Source organism: Schistocerca cancellata, chromosome 5, assembly GCF_023864275.1.
Source record: "Schistocerca cancellata isolate TAMUIC-IGC-003103 chromosome 5, iqSchCanc2.1, whole genome shotgun sequence".
NCBI lineage: Eukaryota > Metazoa > Arthropoda > Insecta > Orthoptera > Acrididae > Schistocerca > Schistocerca cancellata.
In genome coordinates, this window is record NC_064630.1 from 580,228,042 (window position 1) to 580,242,279 (window position 14,238).

The 14,238-nt window shown below is 37.1% G+C and overlaps 1 protein-coding gene across 2 annotated transcripts in view; it reads right to left on the reverse strand.

Moving 5' to 3' along the window:
• Positions 1 to 726: 726 nt before the first annotated feature.
• Positions 727 to 14,238, reverse strand: part of LOC126187881 (E3 ubiquitin-protein ligase synoviolin) — a 90,245-nt gene continuing 76,733 nt past the window's right edge. The window contains exons 12-13 of one of the 2 annotated variants that reach the window (XM_049929217.1): positions 9,802 to 9,990; positions 727 to 1,277 (exon numbers count right to left, since the gene is read on the reverse strand). In XM_049929217.1, coding sequence (XP_049785174.1) covers positions 1,163 to 1,277; positions 9,802 to 9,990 — 304 coding nt within the window. In that variant the 3' untranslated portion in view covers positions 727 to 1,162. The remainder of the gene's footprint in view (positions 1,278 to 9,801; positions 9,991 to 14,238) is intronic. The other variant, XM_049929218.1, reaches the window with a different exon arrangement.

The window sequence follows — 14,238 nt, forward strand, 5'->3', positions numbered from 1 at the left end:
ACTTGCCCTACTAACAGTTTTTTTCCCAGACCAATTTGTCTCTGTAATTACTGAATGACCCTCGTAATAGGATCTGTAGGCATTCATTTGTAGTGTCAAAATAACGTGCTCTCCAATTTATCTCATAATTTGGCAAAAACATTCCTCTGAAATATCACAGAGATTTTGTGCCATAAATTCATGTCATTATGACTTTAGTGTAGAAATGTCTGAGTAGAAATATATTCTTTCCAGAAAGATATTAATGCAATTAAAAAAAGAAAAGAAAAAAAGCAAGTAGACAGGTATTTCCAAAATCCATGATGTACTATATTTCAGAAAATAAAAATCAAGCAAAAATAAATTAATAAAACCAGTTTTTGATACCTTTCCGCCCTGTTGCTCCCTAGGAAACAATGAACACAAATTATCAAATTCTGTACATCTTGGAGTTTGTAGGGTTGGTGATGAAATACTGCAGGTTCTGGAGAAATCACCTAAAACTGTTATTGTTTCCTGGGACTCACATATTGTCTTTATTTGAAATGAGCCAAATACTTTACACAAAACTTGCATAAAAGCATCTCACAATGTCTTCAAACAGTAGAATACCTACAGCCACATTCAGTTTATACAGAAACAACTGGATGATCAAGTTAATATTTCCCGGAACTGAATGAATGAATACCCAGTTGTATACAAAATTCAACTCTCTCTCTCTCTCTCTCTCTCTCTCTCCCCCCTCCCCCCCCCCCCTCGGTCACACACACACACACACACACACACACACACACACACACACACACACACACACACACACAACAGAAATTTTACACTGTACAAATAAAGAAATGATAATTTCGCAATTACATTACAGTCCATAAAATAATATATAGATTACCCCACATTCAAAAGACATCCACTTCCTTAAATGTAAGCATATCTGTGTACAGTTAATAATGACCTGCATTTAATTTTGGATATATATTTCCTTTACAAAATGTGTGCCATTTAATTGACATGATTTCATGTGGTCTTTGTAAACTGAATTATTAAATAATAAATGGCATACGTGGGTCTTGATTTGTCACACAACTTCCACTGCAAAAGCAATGATCTTTATCACTCACAACAGAAAACAAACAAAACAGACAAGACATAACACTTGAAAATATAATACAGTTCAGTCAGTTGCTTGTGCAAATCTCTGTAATCTTCTTCGTCTGATCTCTTCTTGTTCAGTGGGACTTGAGTTATTAGCATCACTGGATGAATTTGAAACAGGATATGTTTCTGCTCTGTGAACATAAAAAAATCAAATGAAATGAATTGCAAAAGTAATCTAAACAATGTGTAAATGAAGTAAAATATTTTGAAATTTTGTCTCATGCTCTAAAGAATCACTGTTCTCTCTGATTTGTACTCAAAAGTCAATGAAGATTTTCAAGTCTTCTACATGTTCCAATATAACAAAAATATAGTTTACAAAGAAATGTGATTTGATCCTACCTTCTCGTATCACTGAATTACCAATGTGAAAACTAAAATATAAATAACTTACATAGCAAGGAAGCACAAGAGAACTAAGAAGGTCACAATGCATGCTTCACTGAGTTTGTGAAAGTGAGCAATCAAATGATGTGTGACAGCCATTTTAATTATTACTCTTTAAAAGTAGACGAGAAAGTAAAGACACACAGTTAAGGAAGGAAAGCAAAGCAGTAAGCTGAATACACAACACAGAAAAATTTAGTGAAAGTAATATTCTCCATGCCACATTCTCAAAAAAGAAAAATAAATTAATTAATTAATTAAAAAAGGAAAAGCTGATAATAATTCCAATTGTAAAATAAAAATTTATTACCCTGCAATATACACTTATGAGCCAAAACATTATGACCACTTGCTCAATAGCTTGTTTGTAGGTTTGTAGAGATATGTGGCATTAGATGTCTACACACAGGACATGTAATTTGTGTAAACGATGGGCCACTGATTTGTGTACGCCATGATGCCGTCCAATAGCGACCAAATGGGTTCCGTAGGATTTACATAAGGCGAATGTGGTTGCTGAGGCATCAATGTGAGTTCACTTTAATGCTCCTCAAACCACTGTAGCACAGCTCTGACTCCAAGACACTGACACTTATACTGCTGAAAAATGACATCGCCGTCAGTGAAGTCATCAAGCATGAAGGAATGCAGGTGGTTTGCAGCTGTCAGTGTGCCCTCGATTACTATCACAGGTCCCATCCAAAGCAGGACAGTGTATCCCATAGCAAAATACTGCTCCCACCATTTTCCATTTGTGACACGCTGCATGTTTTGAGCTGCCATTCACCTCGATGGTGGAATTTGTGGAGACAACCATTGACCTGGTGCAGCAAAAGTGTGATTCACCCAAAGGGCCAGCACATTTCCTCTGATCGATGGACGAATCCTGACAGTCCCATTCTCTATGCAATCGTAACTAATGATGTCATTGGGTCAACATGTGAACTCATATGGGTGGTCTGCTGTGGAGCACCATGTTTAGCAATGTATGATGAAAGGTGTGGTCTGAAATACTTTTACATCCACCAGCATATTTTTTTTTTTTTTTTTTTTTTTTTTTTGCAGAGATGCCACGGATCACAGTCTATTTTCTACTTTACAGAGCAGAAAAGCCTCTGAACCCCACATTCTGTGAAGAGCTGTGGATGTCCAACTGTTCCACTGTCCTCCAACCTCTTTCTGTAGATGCTCACAACAGTAGTACATAAATATTCGACCAGCCTTGCCATTTACGAAATATTTACCGCATAATTATAAACTGCCCTTCGTCAAAGTCACTTATCTTAATGGGTTTCCCTATTTACAACCCATATCTTTGCTAGGGTGATCCCTCATCCATGTCTGCTACAATTACATACTTTTGTTACGGCTTTACGTGCCCCCAATGCCACCAGGTGGCATCCAACATTGTGGGGTACCGTGATCACGTTTTTGCTTATATGTGTGTAATGTTCTTAGTAGCACATGTATCATCAGTAATTGACCATAATTACTGGCCAGATTAAAGTATGCAATTATTAGGTCTTTTTGTGGGAACAGTGATTCCTTATGTCAACAACAACTAGCTACTCTAATTACACAATTCTCCCCAAATTTTTGAGAAGGTAATGCAGTCAAGAGTTGTCACTTTCCTGTGCAGTTATGTGATACTTAATCAATAACAGGCTAGATTTTAAAATGGCCTTTCCAATAAGACAGCTATTTATATGTTCATCAAGCACATGACAAAGCTTTTAAAGGAGAAAATTATCTCTAGTACGGACTGCTATTTTTCAAGGAATTCCACTGCCAATTATTACTATAAAAGCTGCCTTCTTTCTTTAGTATATCATGCAATTTGTACTTGGTTTAGCAGTTATTTAAGAAACACAATTTAGCAAGTTATAGAAGGCTGTTTAACTAATTTACAAGCATACACCACATCAGCCGGAAAGAGAAATTACAGTGCACATTCAAGAGGTCAATCAAATATCCACTACTAGGGGCATGAAATTTTGCGAAAATGATAATGCAAAAAATAATGCAAAATTATTGGATTTTTGCAAACTAATGTGAAAGAGGCAATTTTTACGTGATATTGTAATTATGCCAATTAAAAATTTTATAAATCAAAACATGGCAGTTTACTAATATTTATAACTGATACTTATTGAATATTAAAACTGCACTTTATCTTCTACTCGCCTCAAGGCTGAGATTCGTGTGTAATCTTAAACTGGCAGTTCATTTTCTGTACAACAAACTTTGATGAGATGACAAAAATAGCACAGAACTTAGCAAAAGTAATATGGAATTTGTCAAAAAATGTCAATTTGACAAAAAACAAAAAATCATCAAAATGAATACAACACCAAATTTGGCAAAAAACGTACCTGCATTGGGAAAAAATAACACCAACATTGGCAGAAAATAATATCAAATGTGGCAAAAACAACACATTTGGTAAAAATAACACTTAATTTGATAACAAAGTACCAGTACATTTCACAAAACACAGCCAATTTAAGCAAATAAACCAATATCAAATTTGGCAAAAAAAGTAACATCAGATTTGGCAAAAAGGTAACACCAAATCTGGCAAAAAAAAGTCACCAAATTTAGTATAAGTAACAGAGTTTGGCAGAAAGTAATACCAAATGTGGCAAAAAACACAAAATTTAGCAAAAAAGTACATCAAATAGAGCAAATTAATAATAATGAATTTGGTAAAAGTATTAATTAAGTTGCAAAATATCAATTAATCTCACAGAAAATAACACTGGTTTTGACAAAAATTACACTGAATGTGGCAATAATGCAAAACATTTTTTTCCTGCCCCTATCCATTACTAGTATATGCTGATGAATATTCATCTCAGTATTTGAATTATAGAGGCAGAATTAATCCTATTTGCAAAAACTTACAAGTTTTCTAATTAAGCCAAGCAAAGAACTATCACTGGAGAACACTGTATCTGATATTTTTTTGTGAAGTTTATTAATTAGGTGTGCACAAATGGGATAGCTTTAAACTTTCAAAAATACATCCCTATAGTCAAAAATTCACCACATTCATTAGCATAATGGACAAGTAATGACAAACAGGATAGAAAGTGCTAAGTTCATGTATACTGATTAATATTTTCACTATCAACTCTACAAATCAAGCTTGATCCAAACCCAATATTGAACCACGTCTCTCACAATTTACTTTTCCACCTAATGTAGTGATCCATGTCAGTTGTGGAAGGGCATGTATCATGCACTTCAGATACAGAGCTCACAGTAAAGATGTGCGTGACTGCAATTAGTTTACAAACATTGGGCCACATATGGTCGGGGAGCATTTGTAATCTCCATGGAGAAAGGAGGAACGAAGGAGCTCTGGTACCGTGGAAGACCTCTGGCACAAAGGAATACGAATATGCTGTATATAAGTGAGTGTTGTTTTGTACTGTTCAAAGACATGTTAATGAGAAGTCTTTGAGACAGTAATATTAGTTAGTTCTGGGAGCAGTATCCTGCCATGTAATGTGTAACAGTTTATGGAAGCTTTTGACATTATACAGAGTTAATTGGAACCATTCAACACATTATTTAAGTACAACACATTATTTACGTAGAATAGCAGTGTTTTGTTTTATAGCCACTTCACTTTTAGAAATCTATATGGAAGAAAAAAGTTTGATGACTAGGAAGAACAGGGCACAGCATAGCTGGACTCTGGATTAAATCACAGGAGTTGCAAGGCTGAATCTCTACACCAATCTAATAAGTGTGTGTTAAGGTGAAAGTGTTAGGTGTAGCTGTATGGATTAATAGGTCTAGAACAGATGTTGTTCAAGCAGTGAAAACATCGCCACACAAGCTAAGTACAGCAGTTATCAGCCATTAATAAACACTCCATGTGGGATGGTATGGTTATAAGCAGACAAAAAACAGACTGAAAGGAAGAAATTCTGCAATAGATCAGCAAGAGATGTGTTGCCAAGGATCATAAACAACAATGTTGATGGGCCAGGGCTAAACACATCCATCTAAACTGACAAAACATGCAGCCGTATGTGACCCTCCAAGAGCCAGCATACAACCAGCAACATCCGGCCAGCATGCAGCCCTCAATACATCGCCAGCGCACACACTACACCACCACGATGCCAGCACATAGTCTACTCCAATGCGACGCCAGCACACAGTCTAAACCATTGCATCATCATCACACTATTGTCGACTACCAGACCATCGCCAGCATGCAGTGCAACTATGGTGAGCTATGTCAGTATTTCACTTCAAAATTGTTTTTGTGGGTGTAGCGCAGTGATTCGGTAATATTTGTGAGTTTGTTTATGTTGTTGATAACAAGGAAAATGTTGACAGAAGTTACTATGGAAATGTTTCTACAAGCACTGGAGGACATGCAGAGACAGTCAAATGAAAAGTTTTCAAAAGTAATAAAACAATCCAATGATAAATTTTCGAAGATCAAAAAGAGATTCGTACAGCCACGGTAAATTTCAAGACAGTATTAATGATTACTTTGTGCAACTATGTTAAGACGTAGAAAATCAGATTAAAGACACTCATTAGCAAGAAATGGAAAATGAAGATAGACTGTGACAAGAATTAGAAAGTCAGATTAAAGACACTCATGAAGCGTTACAGGCATGTTTAGGACATAAGCTAGATCGAAGACACAGTGTGTTAAGACAAGGAATACACACAAAAGTCTTGGAACAATGTGACGTGGTTCAGGAGGAGATACATGAACATTTTAAATATTTGCGTATGGATGTAGATAGTTTACGTAACTTTGAAGAAACAGAAAGAAACTTGGTAAAAGATCAGATGTCAGATGTACAAAGAAATTTTAGAACAAAGAAGCGACGAGACAGAGATTCCATACATCCACACAAGATACAATCAGTTTTGGAGGATAAAATAAAAACATTGTTAGATCAGAAATTTCAGGAGACTTTTTACACACTTTAGGAAATGGGCAGCTTTCTGGGGAGGAAGTTACTAACACCACCAATGAGTTTAAAAGACTATGGGATGAATTGGCAAAAACTAGAAGGTAATTAACAGTAAGTCAAGTTAAAGGTAAATCTTTCAATGCAACAATACTGTTAGAGGAACTGCAGAACTGCAGTTGGGAAGTAGACTGAACTTTTATAAGCATTTTCCAAAGTTTAAACCAGATGGGAAAGTACATCCAACATACTTGCTGTGAACATTTTTCCAGGTCATTACCACAAAAGTGGGAAGACTCTAGAAAGATAGATTTTGTTTTGAGTTATTTGCTATGGGATGCTGCTGAATGGGGAAGAGTTTACCTTGTGATTCTCAGGAGAAACTCAAGAGTAAATATTGGCCTAAAACTATACAAGGGAAACTGATGCTAGAATTATTGGACGTGAAACATTTTAACATTTCATGGCAAAAAGTATATAGAATGGCATGTAACAAGATATAAGTATTTAGATAACCCTATACACAAAGTACATCTAGCAAAGATATTGGTAAGGCATTTACCATACTATGTAAGAAAGGAAATTTTATACAGAGTTTGGTCTACCGTGAATCAATTTCTGTCATTAGTTGAAAGTCTAGATATGATTAATAATGAGCACAATAATCCCAGTCATAAGGACATGTGCCAGGAAGAAGGTAAGTTTAACTCTAAATATCAGAAAAAAATGAGAGGTTTATTATTGTCAGGTAAATAAAATTTAGAATAGTAAATCTAAACAACAAAGATGTGGAGTACGAAGCACTGATACACAAACATTTACAACTAATGGCCTAAAGGGAGGTGCTAGAATAGTGTAGCATCTTTTGACACACCACACAATGATAGTAATGGAAAATGATCAACGTCTTGGTCAAGGGGATCATGATTCAGGAATGTCCAACTAAATGAGGGCCCATAAGAAAAAAAGTTGGTTGCCTTTATTGAGGTAAGACCACTGTGAAATAAGTTACTTGCTGATGAAAAAGACAAAGAAACAGGTATCAAGTTTACTAACCCAGTAGTTTCAGGAATGACTGACAATCAGGAATAGAGTGTGTACATAGATTTGATGAGTGAAATCTCTACACCAATGTAATACGAGTGTGTTATGGCGGCAGTGTTAGGTGTAGCTGTATGGAGTAATAGGTCTAGAACAAATGTTGCCCAAGCAGTCACATCACCGCACAAACTAAATACAGCAGTCATCAGCCATTAAAAAACACTCTACACAGTCATTCAAATGCCACTTCTGTGGAAATTTTCGCTTTCTCAAACGCCTTCAAACTTCATGACATGACTCTCTATTGACTGTCTGACAAGGAAGGATGAACTCTGAGTTTTTTGTGGCCAAGATGAAAAGGAGCCTTCCATTGTGACGTCTGTACCTTAATTTCATTGTCATAGTCATAAACCGACTTTGGAGACCAGTAACAAACTCTGAAAGAAAGTTTGAATTGCCTTGAAGCAGCAGTTTAAGTTCTGTGAAAACATTGGTGCGATGTTTCCTCTAATCCTGATGGAGCTATCGTGGCATAAACTTAGCAACAATTTTATTTCATGTTCAGTAATTTTGACAGAATACATTCATAGGTATCATGCATAAGGAAGAGGGGAGATGAGGTACTGGTGGAACGAAAGCTGTGAGGGACAGTTGTGAGTCATGTTAGAATAGCTCACTCGATAGAGCACTTGCATGCAGAAGACAAGGTTCGAGTCCCGGTCCAGCACACAGTTTTAATCCGCCATGAAGTTTCACGTGTATCATAACCTATCCCCATAATGTTGGAAAGCTTTTGATGCCTCTAAAAACTTCCTTTGACATATATTGCATTTCTTCAGCAGTTTTGCAAAGTTCAAAACAAAATTTTGAACACTAAATCTATTCTTCCAGGTCAGTCATTGCAGAAAAGCAAATTCAAAGAAAAATGCCAATGGAAATATGCTCACCAACAACTAACCAAACCACTCAGTTCACAGGCAATTGCCACACTGATTCAAGAAGGAAGTCATGGGGAGACACATAGTGGTATTTCAGTGTACTCTTAATGATTTGCACTTAAAATCCAAATTTCTGGAATTTTTCGATACCAGCTCATTATCATTCCAAAAATAAAAGAATTTGGTGAAGCACAAGACAATTTTTCTCTCATTAATCCCTCTGGGAGAGCTTTGAATGACGTGCCATCATCTTTGAACTGCCCGTCATGGTGGTGTAGCAGAACACCCAAGTAATCTCTACGACATGTCTATTGTTACCTATGTTACCTATTATGATGGAGTCACCATTCCAAAAGGCACTCCCCCCCTTCCCATGATGAGGAATCTGTGAACCCATTCTGTATGCATGTTGTGTACTCCACAGGGCCAAATGTAACCAAGTTTTTCAAAGTGTTTGTGCATTGTGTAACTGAGATGGGATGTGGGAACCAACCTAGTATTTACCTAGAAGGACATGTAAAACCACCTGAAACATACACCCAGGCTGCCTGGCACACCAGGCCTATCCTAATTTGTGAGGCAGATTCGATCTGGAGCTGGTGCACCTCCTTAAGTCCCAGAAGTGGTTGCTTTGAAGAATGGTCAACTACCCGGGCATGTTACCAAATTTTCATTATATGGTATAATTATGAGAGAAGCGTGCTACTTAAAATCAAGCATAAAAAGTACAGCAGCTACAACAATAATGAAAAACTTAACATAAAAAAACTTCATTTGCTCATGCAAGGGGGAAAAAACCATCATTGTCTGTGAAAAACAGTGACATTACATGATACGGAACTACAGTTTCCTTCCTGCTGAACTGTGAAGAAAAATAGAGCACAGAAGAGCATGACCAGTGAGAATGTGTCTTTCAAATATGATAAATAATCAGTGTTAGTTTCTCTAGGAGTAGAATGCAACAGCAGGTCACTTGAACAGCACGAAGAAAAACAGAAAACCTTACTAAATGGACATTTTACATACTAAAGCAAAGATAAACTGTCTGCTAATTATAATCAAATGTTAATTACAACACACTTTGCAATAGGATATTATATATGTAGCTTTCAGTATTCTGTCATCAAACCCCTATTTAAAATGCAGACACCCAAACAAGAAACTGAAAGAAAACTATGTTAGTACCGTTTTTTACAAACTGATAAAGGCATTTTCTGTGTGGAATAAAATGCAATCTATACCAAATCTCAACTACTGATGAAAAGTGAAGAGAGTGTACTGCAGGATGCTGATTAACTACAACATGCTGTGCCATTTGTTATTCCAAGCTCACTGCCCACCTGCTGCTACTGCTGCTGGAGCTGCTAGCACTGCTTGCAAGAGCAGATGCGACATCAGTTGACTGTCTCGTTTCACCTGCAGCTCCTGTCTCTGTAGCTGCTGGACCCGTATTTGACTCTACATCATTACTTCCTGTTCCATTAACCAGCACCTGATCATTACCTACTTTTGTTGTCACTTGTTCTATCCTATAGCAGACACATAAGCAACACTTAAATATATGCCATGTTTGTAACTGCAGAGGAACTTTAATATAGATGTGTCAAGTTACATAACACATGCAAGAAGATCCTTATAAATAACAAATTAATTAGGCAAATAGTCAATAAATCTCACGAATAACTGTTAGTTGACTGGACGTTCAGCAGTTCTTTTGAACTCAGTTGCAACTATATCAACTACCCATTCTCATCCTTCACTCAGCTACCCATGCTAATCCAAAAATATACATCCATTTACTCATCAGATACACATACAGATGAAATAAAAATGTTCTGTTACCAACAATGGCATTTGCTGGAATAGTATATTAATCTTTATGGGTTTTTTGTGTGTCTACAGCTAGTTTTTGTACAAAACCTCAAAGGATCATGAAGGTGAAGAAAGTATTGAAGCTGTTGTCATACCGTCTAAGTCTACAAATACTCTTGCAGAAATCTAAAATTGCTAAAAAGCCATTGTGAGCTTATAGTTTATTAGTCAATGTGTGTGTGGAAAGATAGTTTAATCAAATTTCCAACAATGTAAATGATCTGCATTATTGAAGGAAGGAAATTTCTTATTGGTCATTGCTACTTCTGCTTTGTTTCTGAAATTTTGATAAAATAAAAACTGATTTGTTTCTTATACAAAAAAAAGCAATTATTTTATATACCACTGATGGTTCAACATCTATGCAATAAATACATGTGCACTTGTTCATCTTCGCTACTTTGAAACACAACTCTTCTAATGAATAAGTGTTCATAACTTTTAAGATATCCATTTTAGAGTATATATTTACTGAACTTTTTTTCATGTTTTGGTCCATACTACTACTTCGCAAAATATGGAAAGCAAAGAGGCAAAATATGGAAAGCAAAGAGCTTGCATCAAAAGAGATTTGTTTCACAGTATTGAAGATCAAGAATTACTCATAGCTCTTAAGGTACGCATTTTAGAACCAATGTTTACTTGACTTTTTTATTTCGAATGGTCATTACTGTCATATCCCTGAATATTGACCATCACTTCTGAAACACCCTGTAGACACAAATTACTGTGGTTCCACTACATCACTTACATTACTTGCACCAGAAACTGTATGAGGGTCTTTTTTTTTTTTCTCTCTCTCTCTGAATATATTTATTGTTAAGAGTCCGAATTTGGTGACAATATACATCAACATGTCTTGTCCATGTCCTATTTTCTATGTAGTTTCCATGATGTTCTATAGCCTTATGCCAACATTGTGGAAAACCATGTATTCCCTGTTTGTAAAAGCTCTTGTCCTTTAGGCGTAGCCATGTTTTCACTCCATGACTGACACTTCCATCATCTTCAAAGTGTGTTCCCTGTAGAGGCAAAGGGGGTTGCCTTAAATTTCTTCTTTTGTGGTGAACGAGGATGATGCCACTCCACTGTCTTTTTAACTTCCAGTGTGAAGTGGTGCACCCAGCTTTCACCCCCCTGTAATGATTTGTGACAGAAAGGCCTCTCCATCGGTCTCAAAATGCTCCAACAATTCAGATGAAATGGCCTTTCTTTTAATCTTGTGGTCTGCTGTGAGCATTTGTGGAGCCCATTGTGAGAACCTCTTTGAATATCCGAGTCTCAATCTTGCAGACACACTTCCAATGCTGACCGACAACTGTAGAGCCAACAGTTGTGATGCGCTGGTCAGTGCAAATAATGGCATCTGCACGATTCAGCATGTCTACAGTGGTGGCTGTGACAGGACGTCCTGAGCATGGCTGATCATGGAGCTCTGTTTGTGCATTTCCTGAGGCTGTAAATTTCTTTACCCATCGCCCAACTGTACTCCTATCAACTGCAGCATCGCCATACACTGCACACAAACATTTATGGATGTTCACCACAGTTTCTTTTTCTGCAGACAAGACTTCAATAAGAGCACACTGCTTGTAACACGAGTCGTATGTAGAAGCTATTTTGATGCTGTACTACAGCTCTGCCATCTGCCAGAACGTTACAAAAGTTCACCAGCGCACAGAACAAACATCAAATGTGAAGCGCGAACAAGGATGTTTGTCTACGTATATTAATGGCTTTCAAAAAAATGTGGGGCATTACTTACTGAACAACCCTCATTCATCAGAGGGCACATATAAACACAGACTCAATTGCATAAAGCATCTCTATCATAAAAGATTCTTGAAGCAATACTACGAACATGCAAGATTTTCCCCACCCTGGTTAGAGGGACGGCATGTTGTACTACAAATAAAATTATGGCTTCCTCTGAGTTTTGTAGAATTACAGTTTGTATCACTCTCCCTCCTGTCTTCTACCATCATTTACTCCATATTTGGCATGGGAAAATATCTTCCTGTAGCAGGATGCAGTCATCCAGTCCCAAGTATCTGAGAATGCCTCCATACTCAGTGGACTTCAAGCAAATCTTTGAGCAAAATTAGGCCAACAACTCAAAGTCTTTGGTCAGAACTCCTTGGGCAAGTCCTTCCTAAATGATAGCTCAGGCCTTTGGCAATGTTGTAAGTAGATCACTTAATGCAGTAACATGAAGTCATCAAATGGTTTAGTCTATTCTTCCTCTGTACAACTGAATTGGATTTTAGTGACAATGCCATGCTGAGAACTACTTCATCAAGCTATGAGATCCTAAAACTTTCCGTGAACAGTGTTTGGCAGTGAATATCATTCACTGCCATCATATTCCCACCAAGCCAAAACGGAAGCAATGAATTTCCATGTGATATCTTGTTTAGTGAGATACTATTTTGCCTTGCCTGCTTTGAGTGTCTGCCAGAAATCCTACTGATTTGTGTGTGGTACGGAAAGTAGCAGGGTTGCCATTCTCCAAATGTGAGTCCAGTTTCTAACTACTCTGCCACCTCACAAGTCTGATGTATAACACTTCAGCACAGTCAATGCCAGTGGTTGAAAATGGTTTCAATGGAAAGTCTCAAACAGCAGATAATGGAGGGTCTATTACTTAAGTAAAGTGAACTTTTACTGTCTCATATCGAAGACATTAAAGTAGCACATTCGATTGTCTGTTGTGCTCTAAGGATTTATAATTTTGTTGTCAGGTCAAATGAAACTAGCACATTCTAAGGTGATGGAAGTAATACGAATTTGCTGGATGAACAAGTGACAAATAATGTATCAAATAGGCTAGGATGGCACTGTTATGTTTAAGTAACTCTACGAACAAGAGGAGGAGGAGGAGGAGGAGGAGGTTGATGATTATAGAAGCAGGGAAAGGGTGAGTGGAGATGTTTGGATCGAAGAGGGTGCGCAGAAATGATGGGAAGGAGGGATAAGGGGAGAGAAAGGGAGAGTCAGATGGCTCTCAACAGCAGTGTCAGGTTCACTTGTGAATTACAATAATGTCAACAATTGTAAAATTTAAGGGGGGATGGAAATTCATTTTTGAGATCGAAAATGGCAAGAAATGGAAAAATGAGACAGGTTAGTAGTGAGGGTCAAACAGAGTCCGAAGGGGATGGCAGAGAATGAAGACTAGAACTGGTGTATGCAAGGATGGGATTTCAACTGAAAATATGCTCGAGGGTCGTCATTAATGACTGTTTCCTGAGCCATTGTTAAAAATAAATATTACAAGATTTCATGGGCAAAATGATGATCATAATACCAATGTCAAATTTGTTTGTCTCCTTCAAACCTAATGGTGGGAATCTAAGTAACATTGCGAGCTACGGGGTAGTAGACAGTACAACACATGAATGTTTGGGCCAGCCCGCGAAGTGAGCTTACATAGTCAAAGTGGTTAAGGCGACCACTCACGACAAGTGGGAAATCTGGGTTCAAGTCATGGTCCAGCACAAATTTTCATTTGTCATCAACAGATAATATCTTCATACGTAATGCAGCTAATGTCAGAAAGATTTCTAACTGTGAATACATTTCCAAAAGTATTGAGCGTCAAATAACCCCCTTTGCATACAGCAGAAGTACATTGGTGCATACACTCAACTTGTTAACTGCTTCTACAAAATCCTTTTAACCTGTAGCTTTATATACCACACAAGAACCTGAGTTGACGGATCATGGGATCAGCAAAGAGATCTTGGTTTTCAGTACTTGTCTCAGCATTCATTTCAATTAATTTGATGACTCTTTTCCATAATTGTGAGTGACAGTGTTCTTAAAGAGAAAAAGCTGATTAACAGTAAAGGAAAAACTGTAGATTATTTACAACAGCTAGTGAGGAGTATACACACACACACACA